Source organism: Lutjanus erythropterus, chromosome 8, assembly GCF_056507025.1.
Source record: "Lutjanus erythropterus isolate fLutEry1 chromosome 8, fLutEry1.hap2, whole genome shotgun sequence".
Lineage (NCBI taxonomy): Eukaryota > Metazoa > Chordata > Actinopteri > Lutjaniformes > Lutjanidae > Lutjanus > Lutjanus erythropterus.
Window position 1 is genome coordinate 37440739 of NC_139324.1, and position 13262 is coordinate 37454000.

The 13262-nt window shown below is 40.2% G+C and overlaps 1 protein-coding gene across 1 annotated transcript; it reads right to left on the reverse strand.

Moving 5' to 3' along the window:
- Positions 1-315: 315 nt before the first annotated feature.
- Positions 316-9136, reverse strand: insig2 (insulin induced gene 2). Its single transcript, XM_084724157.1, has 7 exons — positions 8999-9136; positions 6357-6569; positions 5689-5861; positions 2363-2487; positions 1960-2126; positions 696-795; positions 316-502 (listed from the first exon to the last, which is right to left on the reverse strand). Exons 2-7 carry the CDS (start codon positions 6476-6478, stop codon positions 461-463), a joined length of 729 nt encoding a protein of 242 aa, XP_084580283.1. The 5' UTR covers positions 6479-6569; positions 8999-9136; the 3' UTR covers positions 316-460.
- Between the last annotated feature and the right edge of the window lie 4126 nt (positions 9137-13262).

Genomic DNA, 13262 nt, shown 5'->3' on the forward strand with positions numbered 1-13262 from the left:
GGCTGTGTGTTCTCCACTGATACGTGAAGGATGTGAAAGAACCAGCAGATAAGAGCAGACTTTCAAACTGATCCCGTGTGACTGCGTTTGGCACAATGAAGCCAAAGGTTTCAAACATACGAGCTGATCTGAAGAACGATAGACGCTCCGCCGCTAATCCCTCCAGGTAAGTAGAGATAAAAAAAAAAAAAAAAAAAAACACAACAAACTCTGCTTTCATTGTTCACCTCAGCTCAGGTTAGAACTTAACCTGATGAGAGCCAATCAAAAATACTGTTTGTGTCCGGCGGAAAGCACCAGGCAGCCAATCAGGAGCCAATCAGGACTCACTGGACATGCCTGACTGGGCCAGCCAGTCCTGGTGTTCACTGCATGCAGATGTTCTCTGATAACCTGCCTCTGCCTTCAGGTCGGTGCAAAGTCACTGTGAGCAGAGGCCTGACGGAGCCCAGAGATCCCCTCAATCCTGATGGGTCTTCTCCTGGATGAATTTATATTCATACTGGAAAAAAACAAAACAAAACACAAGAGCAGAAAAAAACATAAGACACAGGATCCATTTTCAGGGCTGGATTTCATTAAATGGACAACTTTTGCAACTCTGACACTGTTTTTATTTACAGTCCACCTTAAGGGATTCTGATTCAACAGAGCTTTAGCAAAGCAGATTTACTGAACTGATTCCAATTTCTTACCAAGGCTAGTTGCCGTCCAATGTTTCCCATCGTTATCACCCCCGCAAAGAAGATGCATGGTAACCAGGAGCGGATATACAAGAAGTCTGGAGAAGTATACCTGCAGATAAGAAGACACATGACAGCAACTTGTAATTCTTATAACACAACAATTTATAATTACTAGGATTTGGTGCCTAACATGGTTTGACTGACTTTTAAAAGGTCCAGTGTGTCAGATTTAGGGGCATCTCCCGGCAGATGTAGAATATAAAGAAGCCACCATGTTGCACCACCATGTTTCTACAGTAGCCTGGTACGGACAAACCAAACAACGGCTCTAGACCTGGCTTTCTGTGTGAGCTTTGCGCCCACTATAGGGTCTCCTACGCGCTTGGAAGGGGAGGGTGATGAGAGGTGTTTGTTGCCACTAGGTGCCACTAAATCCTACACACTGGTCTTTTAAGAAAAGGTCAAATAAAGCTAAATATTGAAGACAGAGGAAGGTTTTCAAATGCTTATTATTAAGACAAATAGGCTGCTAGGAAGCAGCAATCAACACACAATCTCCCTGATATACTTTTTTCTCATTAAAATTAGTGTATATATGCTGTTTGTTTTTTTTTAACGTGGCTTGACCCGCTACAAATAGGTGATTGACCTTTTTTCCACTGCCAGTAGAGTTTTTTTTTAATGCGCTACCATGAAAACAGACTCAAATCCTATCTATTCAGGACAGCAAAAAGAAAGAGGTTTGTGTTCAGCTCTCAGGACTTCTGTAGCTTCTAACTGAATCTCTGTGTGAAGTTTAGTTTCATCTGTCTCGCTGTTTGTACTTTCAGGTATCTGCTTTATTTTACTGTCTATTTGCTTTCAGCTGAGAGGAGTGGTGTGAAGTTACTGCTGATGAGAACCCAACATTTACTGGTGTTGCTGCTTCAGAATGAAAGTTTTTAGATATAAAAACAGGGGACTTTTATTGTGAAGAATTTATAGGGAATAAAATGTTTATCCATCGCACAGGTGCAGTTAAAAGTGGCATGTTTATATCACTGAAGATCGGACCTGGAGCCGATAAATACCTGTGTGGAAAAGAGTTTACACACGGAAAATGACTGTAAATTATATTTCCTGTTGTTGTTCAGCTTGTGGCATTAAATTAATTTTTGCCTCAGTTGCCACTTTGAATTTGTCTGTCTCTCACATCACCTCTGTCCTCTTCTTCCTCCCTGAATATTCTCCACTGTTCTGCAAAAATATAAGAACTATTTGAGGGGGAACTTACTGAAAGACTCCATTGTAAACCAGGAGTTGGGTGGCCAGAGTTGCCAGCAGGGCGATGCTGACTCCCAGGCCGAAGCCGCTGCGGGAACGGTCGAACGTCCACCATAGACCGATGGAGAGAGCAGCCAGAGTCAGAGACAGCTGGACGTTGTTGGCAAAGTCCACTTTCTGACAGCGGGAGGGTCAAGGACCAGACAGTCAGTGGCTGACAGCTCCAAGTTGTATTTACAGAGCTGTGATACATGTGCAGTTCTACCTTTGACCCAAATAATCATCAAATCATAAGAATAAAGGCACTCAAGACACACAAACCACTGCCTACATCCACAGAGGAGAAATATTGCAACTTTTAAAAGACAGACTGGTTCTTTTACAGAAAACACTGAAGAGAGATTTAAGGATACAGCACTTGCATGGTTGATGCCCACAAACACAGCCACGCAGCGCATCACACTGGACCATTCCCTCTTGAACTTGTGCGGTTCACCCAGACGGCTGTCGATGCAGGGATACAACAGTCCGATCATCGCTGTGAGGAGACAAAGAATAAACATCAACACAACATGTCACACATGGTGTTGCTTTGCTGAGAACAGGCATTCAGACAGCATCCACGCCATTCTGATGGCACACTCACACAGACATGGAAGGATTACTGAGCGGGCCAACTACGCACAGGCACAGGGGCCCAAAGGGTCAGGGGGCCCCTGGGACATAACCTCTGTTTGACATGACTGTTAACATTTCTTGTTGGAAAGTCAATCAAAAAACTGTGACACAAAATGACCTCAAAAAGACAAAAAATAACTACAAATGGCCTGCCGGTGCCACACAAGTGACCCCAGATTGCGTCTCTGGGTGTTTTGCTCCTATGCAAAGGGTTGAGGGACTAATGTTTGTGCCTAGGAGCCCATTGTCTCTCTACTTTCAAGGACTGTGTGCGCATTGAGAAACTTCATGTGTTGAATTAACAGACTGAAATTTAGCAATGAACCCTTACAAGATGTGTCCTTGACTGGAAACACGGGTGCACTTTTTTGAGATGGAAACATTTTATCACCTCCGTTGAATATAGTATGATCTGCTCTTAGATGTGTCCGCTGTCGAGAACACGGAACACGCTAAAATTTTTTGGGGGGCTTTTATGCCTTTAATAAATAGGACAGCTGAAGATATGGCAGGAAATGGCGAAAGAGAGTTGGGGAATGACACGCAGCAAAGGGCCACAGGTGGGAGTCAAACCCACGGCCACTGCAGAGGACTTACAGCCTTCATACATGCGGCACACACTCGACCAACTGAGCTACCCAGGGACCCCTGGAGTTTACATATGTGATGGAAATTAAGTATGTTATGTAGTTAATGTTTGAAACGGTTGAGGGACAAAAATCACTTGGTTTGGGTTGGGAAAAGATCATGGTTTCTGTTAAGATAAGTAACCTAAGTCACCCTGGTTATGCTGCTCTATATAAAGCTGAGAGTCACTGCTTCAGATCGACTTGTTTTTCCCCACATCGTTAGTTTCAAATGTTCTGTGTGAATGAATAAATGGAGTATGACAAATATGAACGTGCTCTTTAAAATGCTTCACACGGCACAGCTTCTACAGAACATCAGTATAAAGTGCAGATTCTTTTATTTCCCAGCTGATCAGAGAGTCAAAAGCTCATTCAGCCAGTTGGTGTCCTGAAAATAAGAATAAACTGCAGTGATTTGCATCACAGCTCGCATCCAGATAACCTCTGACATAACTAATGTGGCTTCAAAACAAATTAATTTTTGCACTGTCAACAAAACGCAGTAGCTGTCCCCAGGGGGGTGAAGTGTACTGTGTGTGTGTGTGTGTGTTAGCAACAAGTGGAAGCGAAAGGCTCCTGCAGGAGGCGCGGCGCGTCTGGGGAGAAAGAGCGCCTCAGGCTGTTGTGCTTTGTGCGGTGCCTCGTGGGAGAATGCAGCAGCACTGAGCTGCGTTTTCATCCATAGCCTCACACCCAGGGGACGACATTTCAATAAAGCTCAGATTCGAGCCTGGTGGGCATGTGGTGCATTCATATGTAAGTCTGCGTGTGTGCGGTTATACTCCTGCATGGTCCATGTATTGCCTTTTTTAAATGCCATGAGCCGTGTGTATTCTTCTGTAACTGCATAGAACTATTTTAATATCTGCTAATGAAAGGCTTTACGTTCAGCTCAGTAAAATAAAAAATATCTAATTTTACTTTGATTAAAGTTACGTAATACAGATAATGTCCCAGTATCATATAATATAGATCAGGATTTTAGCTTGTCGTTACATCCATATGTAATGAGATATATGACAAGGGTGAGAATCTTGCAATGTGATTTTGATTCTCAATTCAGAACTGACACTTCGTTTAATAAATAGAATAGAAGGTACTATTTTCTGGCTCTTCAGTCTAAGCGCACTGTAGTGTTGTAACAACACTGAAATTTCTAAGCTCAAAACAATATTTCAAAAAATATCATAATTCAATACCATTTTTGATACAGAGGAAAACTTGACCAAATCAAACCCTAAAATTTCAGATTTTTACTAAAGGAAAAAACTAAAATTCTGTGTTTTGTATGTTGTGACTTCGTCACGCTCAGATTTTTATTTTGTAACATTCATTTTGAAATTTAATCTTGAAATTACAGGTTTGTTTCAGTTTTCTCCTCTTTCCCCTCATGATCTGTATGAGCTGTCACATTGAAGATCACTGGTGCACAAGCCGCTGACGATGTAAACTGTATCACAGCTACAAAGTTCATATTGCACTTTCTCTCAATCATTCATGATATTGCATGGTATAATCAATTTTAATTTTGTTTGTTGTACCGCTTAGCCTTGTTAAAGGTTAAGCTAAGTGGCCAGCCCAACTACCTTGTCCTGTTTTACTGTGAACAGACAGTTAACTTGGTTTGCATGTGATATTAAAACAACAATGGTTACTGCAGCAGTTGATGTTTAGTTTTCATACAGTTGAAATTTTGAAATGCTTTTAGAACGCTACTATCAGCTGCCTTTCTAACACTCCCCTCTGCAACATCTCTCTCAACAAGAGAGAGAACAGCTGGTCCAGGTGTATTGATACTGTGGATTCATTTCAAATATTCAGAAATGATATGTATTGAAAAATCACCATTTTTGACAACACAGGTGCACTACACTGTTTACCAAAACTCCCCCTCTCTATTGTTGCATTTATACTGCAGGAGCTTCCCCCAAGGACTACAAACCTTTGGAGGGACAGCAACACAGGGACCAGGGTCTAAATTAAACTCTGTGGATCCTAACTCAGGGGAGTACTTTAGAGATGTACCTTGGGGCAGTGTAGTGCTGAACATTTCTGAGTTGAGTACTTGCAGCATTTTATTTCAGCCACCATTTTTAAAATCTAAAAAACTTTTTTCATTGTGCTTCAAACATTGCGTTACAGTAGAAAACCTAGAAAACATACAACAGATGGAGAGACAACAAGTCCAGACCTTATTGAGCAACATTGTTGTATACTTGCTTGGAAAAACAGCAATCACTTTTTCATAAGTCAACAGACTAATATGCCTAATCTTTTTGGCTCACGGTGGAGACAGACAACAACAGGCTGAAGGAACCTATTGGTTCCCTGAAAAGCTGTTCCTGGGACAAAATGTTCCAGCTAATCTGGTTGGAAACATCTTGTGAGGGCTGAAACCAGAACAGACTTCTCACACATATGAGTTCACATACCTGAGGCTGTGCCGCAGCAGGGCGGCACCCACCAGGCTGAGGAGAAGATACTGCTGATGACATCAGGGGGGAAGAGGGTGACGTTTCTCTGCACCTGAAGTAAGTTCAGCACCAGGGCCAAGAAGACGCCCACGGAGAACAGCATGGCCCCTCGGATCACCAGGTTGGTTGTCCTGTAATGCAGAGCACAAAGAGTCAGATCAGGAGACTTGGAAAATATAAAAATGCCTCCAGTATTAAAGAGACAGCTTATTTATTTTTTTTTTTTTACTTGGGGTTGTATAAGGTACTTATCCATAGTCAGGCACACAACCCCGGTTTGGAGAAGCAGCAGGAGTACTTGTGTAGGAAGTTAAGCAATGTACTGCTCAGACAGGGTCAGCAGCAAAATGTATTTTGGACATCTAAAAAAAAAGTGCAGCTATATATAGAGTATTTTCACCACTTTACCTTACTGTTAAACAGACTTTTCTGACAAGAAACTGAATCTGTTGTATCCATCTATGCTCTCCTTAAAGCCACACCTGGTGAAAACACTAAATATATCTAAAAGAAGAGGGTACAGCTGAAGAGGGTACTGTGTTTGATAGTGAATTATTTCACCATGGATGACAGAACTTAAGTGAGTGACTTAACGTGAGCCAACACGGTGAAGAGGCAGAGCTTACCTGTTGGTGATGACTGAGATATAGGGGCCCCGGGAAGGCCGTGGCGCCTGCCCGGACCCCGACCACTGCTGCTGGCCGCTGGTCGCTGCGCTGTCGCTCATGGCTGTCAGTGTCAGGGACATTCGTAAGCCTAGGTCAGGAAAATATAGAACGGTGTGCGACGCCTATATCCGCCGGTGAGTTCAGTGTCCCCTCCTGACATCCCAGACCACGCTGAAAAACAAGGAGAGGTAAGGGATCAAGAAACACTCAAACACAACACACAAATACATCTGTCTCTCTGGATGGGAATCAGACCATCAGTGAAGCTGGTGGGTTAGGGTTAGGGTTAGGGGTTGGTGGCCAAAGCACGTTTTTGTGGCCCAAATGTAAACTTAGCGTACATAAAAACAGTACAGAAAAGGCAATTTAATACGATTTAACACAGTCTACCTCAACTGTGACACTGTTGTCCAGCTTTTCCCATGAATTGTAATGTGGTGTACATTACCTCCCTCGATCTGTCATATTCTTTAACTCCTACTGTTTAATTTTTTTCATAGTTTGCAACGTTAGCAGTTTGATTTGACTAAGTAAATCCTGCTTCAGTAGCCCTGACTTATTGGTATCTAGCCAGCAGCAAGTACAGCTCAGATGTTATTCCAGAGCTCAAGAATTTGTTTCTAAATGATAACATGGTTTCTATCTGTGGGTTTGGTTCTAAGCTGAGACAAACACTTGATCCGTGTCATCAGAGAAATAAATAACAATTTATATTAATTTATATTCTGGCCTGTGCCTTATTGTGCACATCACCTCACCGTATCACGTGTAACATTGCTTACTGGAATTGGTTAATATTGTGCTACTAACTGGTGAAACTGGTGCTACAAAGTTGCACCAGTTCTCCATCAACAGCAGACAGTTTGTACCTTTCTAGTTAAATAAGTGATGAGGTAGCGTTAGATAACTAATTGCATTCAGCTGGCTTCTGTTGGACTGCTGCACTCACCTTTATCCTCAGTGTGTCTGTGCCTCTCAGGCAGTGATAATACATGAGAGGTACACACTGGGGCGAGTTCATTCACGTGAATCTGTGTGGTCACTGGGTTGCACCAGACTTTTGTAACTACATCAGCTACGAAACTTGGTTGCACCACAATGACTTTGGGAATAATCTGACATTAAGTCTGAACTAAGGCAAGATAAATCATCAAAGATGGAGATACATCATCATGGTAACTGTGGTGGCATGAGCCACTAGGCATCTTTAGTACAAGCTAGATAGATATTGACATATATATATCAGTAAATTAGGTATCTGCCTTACTGGGATGTAAATGGCTGCAGGTGATGTGAAAATGATGCTGTGTGGCAGCTGAACTGCTGTTTTGACATTAGTGAGTATTTTTCTGTGACATTTTGTTCATTTTCATTGCATGAAAACAATCGTTGGTTGCAGCCCTAATGTCAAGACCATGATCACATACAGATGATATTCGTCTCTCAGATGATTGTCACTACAAATGCTTAAGATCCTATGTTTTCTATGCAGGCCTTTATATCTTCTAATGAGCTGAGGAACTGCGATGTGGCTCACTCTAAAATTAAAGATAGCCTGAGTGTACTTTCGGTTTTTGGTTCATCAATCCACCTGCTGCCTACCACATAAACATAAGCTGACCATGAATATGAGCTGTAGCTTTTCTGCTTATCTGTAAAGACTGAACGGTATGGGAAATAAATCATCAAGATTATTTTTGACATATTTTAATGGCATGGGTTTGGGTGTACTTCTGTCTTTCTCCATGCTTGTGTGTGGGGAGTACATTTTATGTTGGCATACTGTTGAGGCAGTTAACTAAGTTTGATAAAATCTGTTCCTTTTTCTCTTTTTATTTTTTCCCTACATTTACAGCAGAGGCTGAAATGGCAAAAGTATTTTTATAGTAGCACTGTAGCCTCCTATCTCCATTCTAGTGCACATATGAACACTTGAAATGTTGTTTTATTATTATGTTGCATGTAGAAAATTGTAATGAATGACAATACTGTTGCTATTGTTTTCATTTGTATTGCTTATTATAAATCATATTTGGGCGTTTTTTTTTGTTAAAGATATATATATATTTGGACGGATTTTGAGCAGTTATTGGGCTGAAAAACATCAAACCAAACTGGCAACCCTGACCTGCACTACAGGGGCAGGTATGTAACTCTGTAGTTGTCCCTTTGAGTTATGTAGTACCTTATCTACATGACGTAACCGCTTTTATTTTAGAAATGCAAAAATCACAACTTAATAATCATTTCCGTTTTAACCTTGCGCTAAGACATTTCATCTTTAACTTTTTACTTTGGTATAATAACTTAGCTAGCGACAAGGCTGCGACCTGATGAACTTAACGTTACCTTAACCGGTAATTACCAAACAACGTCAGCAACGTTATGCGTCTTTCACTATTTTATGCGACTGAATAAATTGAAAAGAAGCCTCAAATCACGTTAATTAAACCGTTATAATGTTATAATTAGTGGTGTAGCAGCGGACATGCTACGTTAGCTTGACGTTAGCCTGATTATGTATGTTAGCTCACCAGCTAGCTAAACAGTCACAGCTAAAACGTCGTAGCTCGCAGGCTGAGGTGAATAATAACTCTTACCTCATGTTGACAGAGACCTTCCACCCGTATTGCTCTACATTATATATGACATTTAAAATAACTCAGCAGCGTTTAATACCAGACTGACAATAATTAGCCTCCTCTGTCTCCACTGACACTAACGTTACTTCCTGCAGTCTAAGCTGAATGAACAGCCAATCGGCGTCCAAAGCCGTGACGTAACCGCGTTACACAAAGCTGACGTTATCACGCACAGGATTAACCCAAAAAGAATTCCTTTGAATTGATATAACACTGTTACTAAATGAAAACAGATTTTATATAATATATATATTATATATTGAGTTTTTAATCCTTTTATTATTATTATTATTATTATTATCATTTGACAAAAGACTGTTTATTTTGGGAAATACTATATTACCAAATGAAAATGGACAAAAAAGACACCATACTCACAACAAAAACAAATTGAAAAGCCTATTTCATTTTTACTGCTCCGTTACATAAAAATAAAAAATACTGACAGGCCTCCCTGCACGTACATTCAAACCCCTGCAGATGATCCAGAATCTAGAGTCCCTCTCAGTCTTCAAGAAAACACTAAATAATCTTTTGTGAACTCCTATGCATTAGTTGACTGCAAAAAATACACTTTTTTGTTTTGAAAATCCAATGCATCTTATGCACTCTATGCATTGCCTGTTGCACTACTTGTAGGCACCTACATCTGACATCCTATGAGACTTGAACTTTGTTTTATGACACTTACTCATGTTGTTCTCTCCTGACTGACTAAATCCTTGCTTGTGTTGTATCAGCTCTAAGATGTACGTCACTTTGGATAAAAACATCCGCTAAATTAAATTTCAAATGGTAAAACTACTATACAATACAAAAAAAAAAAAAAAAAAAAAAAATCACATTTCTGCTTGTTGCATCTGATAGGTGTGATGGCATTGCAGTAAGTGCTTCACCATCTGTTGCCTGATGGAGATCTGCACTCTACTGAGTTCTACTAATTCAGCCTACTTCTTGGGTTTGGAAAGAAAACAGACACAAGCCATAAATTTGTATGATCACAAGAGATCAAACAACTAAATAAATGTTCATGTTTTCACTTACAAAAATGGACTCAAATGTATTTTTGAAATGGAAACATAAATTAGAGGTAAGGTGTGGGATATTTTAGAAGATAAGCTTAATTGTGTGTGTGTGTTAGTGTGTGTGTGTGTGTGTGTTGCATTTAAAAGTCTATAGCCTATTTAAAGCTCTGGCTAATTAAGTGGAGATAGTACATATCTGGCACAAATGCTGGAACACAAACTGTAGTGCCACAGCAAAATTGCACACATCAACTGGTACAGTGTTCAGTGCTAATGTGGATTAATGTGTCCTGTCTTGTAGCAGCTCCCACAGACACGGGCTCTTATAGACAAAAGTAATTAAGATGAATAATCGGGATTTAAAGAGCCTTTGTTTGCATTATTGCTAAATTCCAGGATAAGGAGCCAGTTTCTCTGTGGTTTACATGAGTGTATGAGGCAATTTGCTGTGTGAATGTTATTGTTCAAGGCTAACTAGCTAGTAAAACAATAGGCGTGATGTGTCATAGCAGTAAGTGCTGCTCCGAAGAGCTAAACTCCCCACCACTAATGAATTCATTAATCTCTCTATTTATTCCTGACAAGCAATTATCTCCTCTCGCAGAATGAGGGTCAGGAGGCAAGGTTGAGAGCTCTCGCATATTTGCTGAGGAGGAAACATTAAACAGAGCCAGTCGCTGCTGCCCACATACACCTGGTCTGTACTTATTTTTCTGGTTTGGTCAACACTCTGATCGTATGATGATTCAGGCACTGGTCTATAACTCAACCTTTATCTAAATGCATGTTTGAGTGATGAGTTTTATAGATTAGTCTCCACCTTTTGTCATGGGCAGGAGTGGATCTCCAGGGTGGCAGGTCCGATATTTACACCTTCCAAGAGCCAAATGTGGGTAGATTTTTCTTTTGGCATATAAATTTCATAAGCCAACCAACACGACACTCTGTATTTTTAATGGTACACACCGAATTGCGTTGGTACTACAAAGTACAAATTAAGGTTAAATCAATCGGTGCCAAATTTCGATACGTGGGAGCAGCTTGTTCAGTCACAGAGCAGAGTGAGTGAGTCAGAGTGAACCAAAAGTGGTCACAAGTGTGGTTAAACTTTTCAAAACTCAACACGGACGATACTTGCTGTTACTTGCTGTTACTAGCTCACCATTATCAACATGGCTGCTCAAAATATTCTCCCGATCTGCACTTTCCTTTGTCATAGTTCCAGTTAGGGACCACAACTGCAGAGTTTTTGAAGCATTTATTTTCCAGCTCTTCAATTTACCTCATCTTATTTTCTTGATATCACAGTTTAGATTGTAAATTATCCTGGATGGATCACATAGGCACATGCTACATGCGTGATCGTGACTTCGTAGCAGACTGATATCAAACATTTCAGTGTCCTGATTTTTTTGTATTCTCAATAGAAAAGTTGTTGATAGTATTATATGTTGTTAAATTAATTTATTTAATTTAAAAAAAAATATTTCTCACATTTTACCATGTACCACCAGAAGGACTTGTTCACATGAATTTTCCCAAACGGGTTCTTTTCCTAATTATTCCAATATGAACACAGGATTAATGGAAAGACAATTTGTACAACAAAGAAAAAGTGCAGCGCAAATATGAACCTGTTTCATAGATGATCAGGAGAGGAAAAAGGATAACTAATGTAGAGAAGTTAAAACTTTCTGGTGAGTTCTGAGTTTAGTCAGAGGCTGAACACACACACACACACACACACACACGCACGCACACACACACACACACACACACGCACACTCCCACAGATACAGTCAGTGTGTCTTTTGTGAACTAGCTTAGGTGGCTGTAAAGTTGATCCACTGGCTTTTTGGTACAAATACACACCAACTCTATAGCGGCCAAATTCTTAGAAATGTTTTGCGGTGAAAATCATCTTTTCTTTCTGTCTGACTTCACCATAAGTCCATGTTTTGACAGACAACAGTTGTGCATGAATAATCACAACCATTCATTTCAGTTGAGGTGCCAAATCAGAGGGCTGGTAAGAAAAGTTGGGTTAATGAGCAAAAAAGTTGAATCTGGCTCAAATGTAATGCAGCTGAACTTTGTCCTGCCAGACAGTTCATTCTCCAATTAAACATCTCAAAGATAAAATGATACTGTGATACATTTCTACAGTTGTAAAAAACCAAGGTCCAGACTTTGAGATGTCTTGCCTCAACCCCAATATCTAATAACTAATATTAAATGTTCGATTTTGTCAGAGCTGCCAAGCTTGATCAGCCCACATCTGGTGACTCAGGTGATGGGGGTGAGCACCAACTGAGGTAAAACTTCAGATTTTATTCCAACATTGGAAATTTGTCTGCAACAGTAAAACACTTGGCCAGAAAGACAACCTCTTAAAGCCTCTAGAAATGTGTCCTGTGACAGTAAAAATACAATATATGATATCAAAGCTCAGTGTCTCATTAAGCATCCACAAACATCTGAGTGAAAACAAGCATGCATAACGATAAAAAATCAGGTCATTTTGCTGTTTAGACCATTTCTCAAGACCATACAGGCGTTTACAGATCATGTTTGATTAAGTTCAAACATAGAGCGCATTTAAGCCCCGCCCACACCTGAGGGGAAAACATGGCTCTCCACTGACTTGTATTGTGTGACAGCGACTCTTGTCATTTTCTTTCTGCTACCAAACAACAGAAAATGTTTAAAAGCTGCTATGTGCTGGGATGCACTACCAGTAAGTTAAAGAACCCAAAACTGAGTTTTTATAAACTGCAAAAAAAAAAAAAAAAGTCTTAAAGAAGACAAAAGTGGATACAGACCTGAGGTGTCAGCAGGATGAACGGGGAAAGCCATAAAAGGATCTTTGTTAGGTTAAATGATGATCTTACCTGGTGATGCAACCTAATAGTTGTTCGAATTAAAGTGTTTCACCACTGGATCATTTCTCACAAAAAAGCAAGGTAAGGAGAAGATTTACTGGTTGACACAGGGTGCTAAAATAATCCTTTGACATTGTTTTATGAGCTACAATCACTTTGTTAGCGTTTAATCACTTAGTTTTATATTATGGGCTTAGTTTTTATATTCTGCAGATAAAAATAGTAATATCTCTGATCAGAAAATGGGAGTTGGTGCACTACAGCTCCATTGGTTTGGTGTTTTAGCACGCTAATTTGGATCTGAGCTAACATTAC

What these genes read in the sequence shown, in the direction of transcription:
- insig2 (XM_084724157.1), bottom strand. Translation starts at nt 6,478, where the DNA reads ATGTCCCTGACACTGACAGCCATGAGCGACAGCGCAGCGACCAGCGGC. An exon ending in GCATCAACCATGCAAGTGCT is followed by an intron (nt 2,127 to 2,362) that starts GTATCCTTAAAT and finishes TCCCGCTGTCAG; the next exon opens with AAAGTGGACTTTGCCAACAA. An exon ending in TTGGACGGCAACTAGCCTTG is followed by an intron (nt 503 to 695) that starts GTAAGAAATTGG and finishes GTTTTTTTCCAG; the next exon opens with TATGAATATAAATTCATCCA.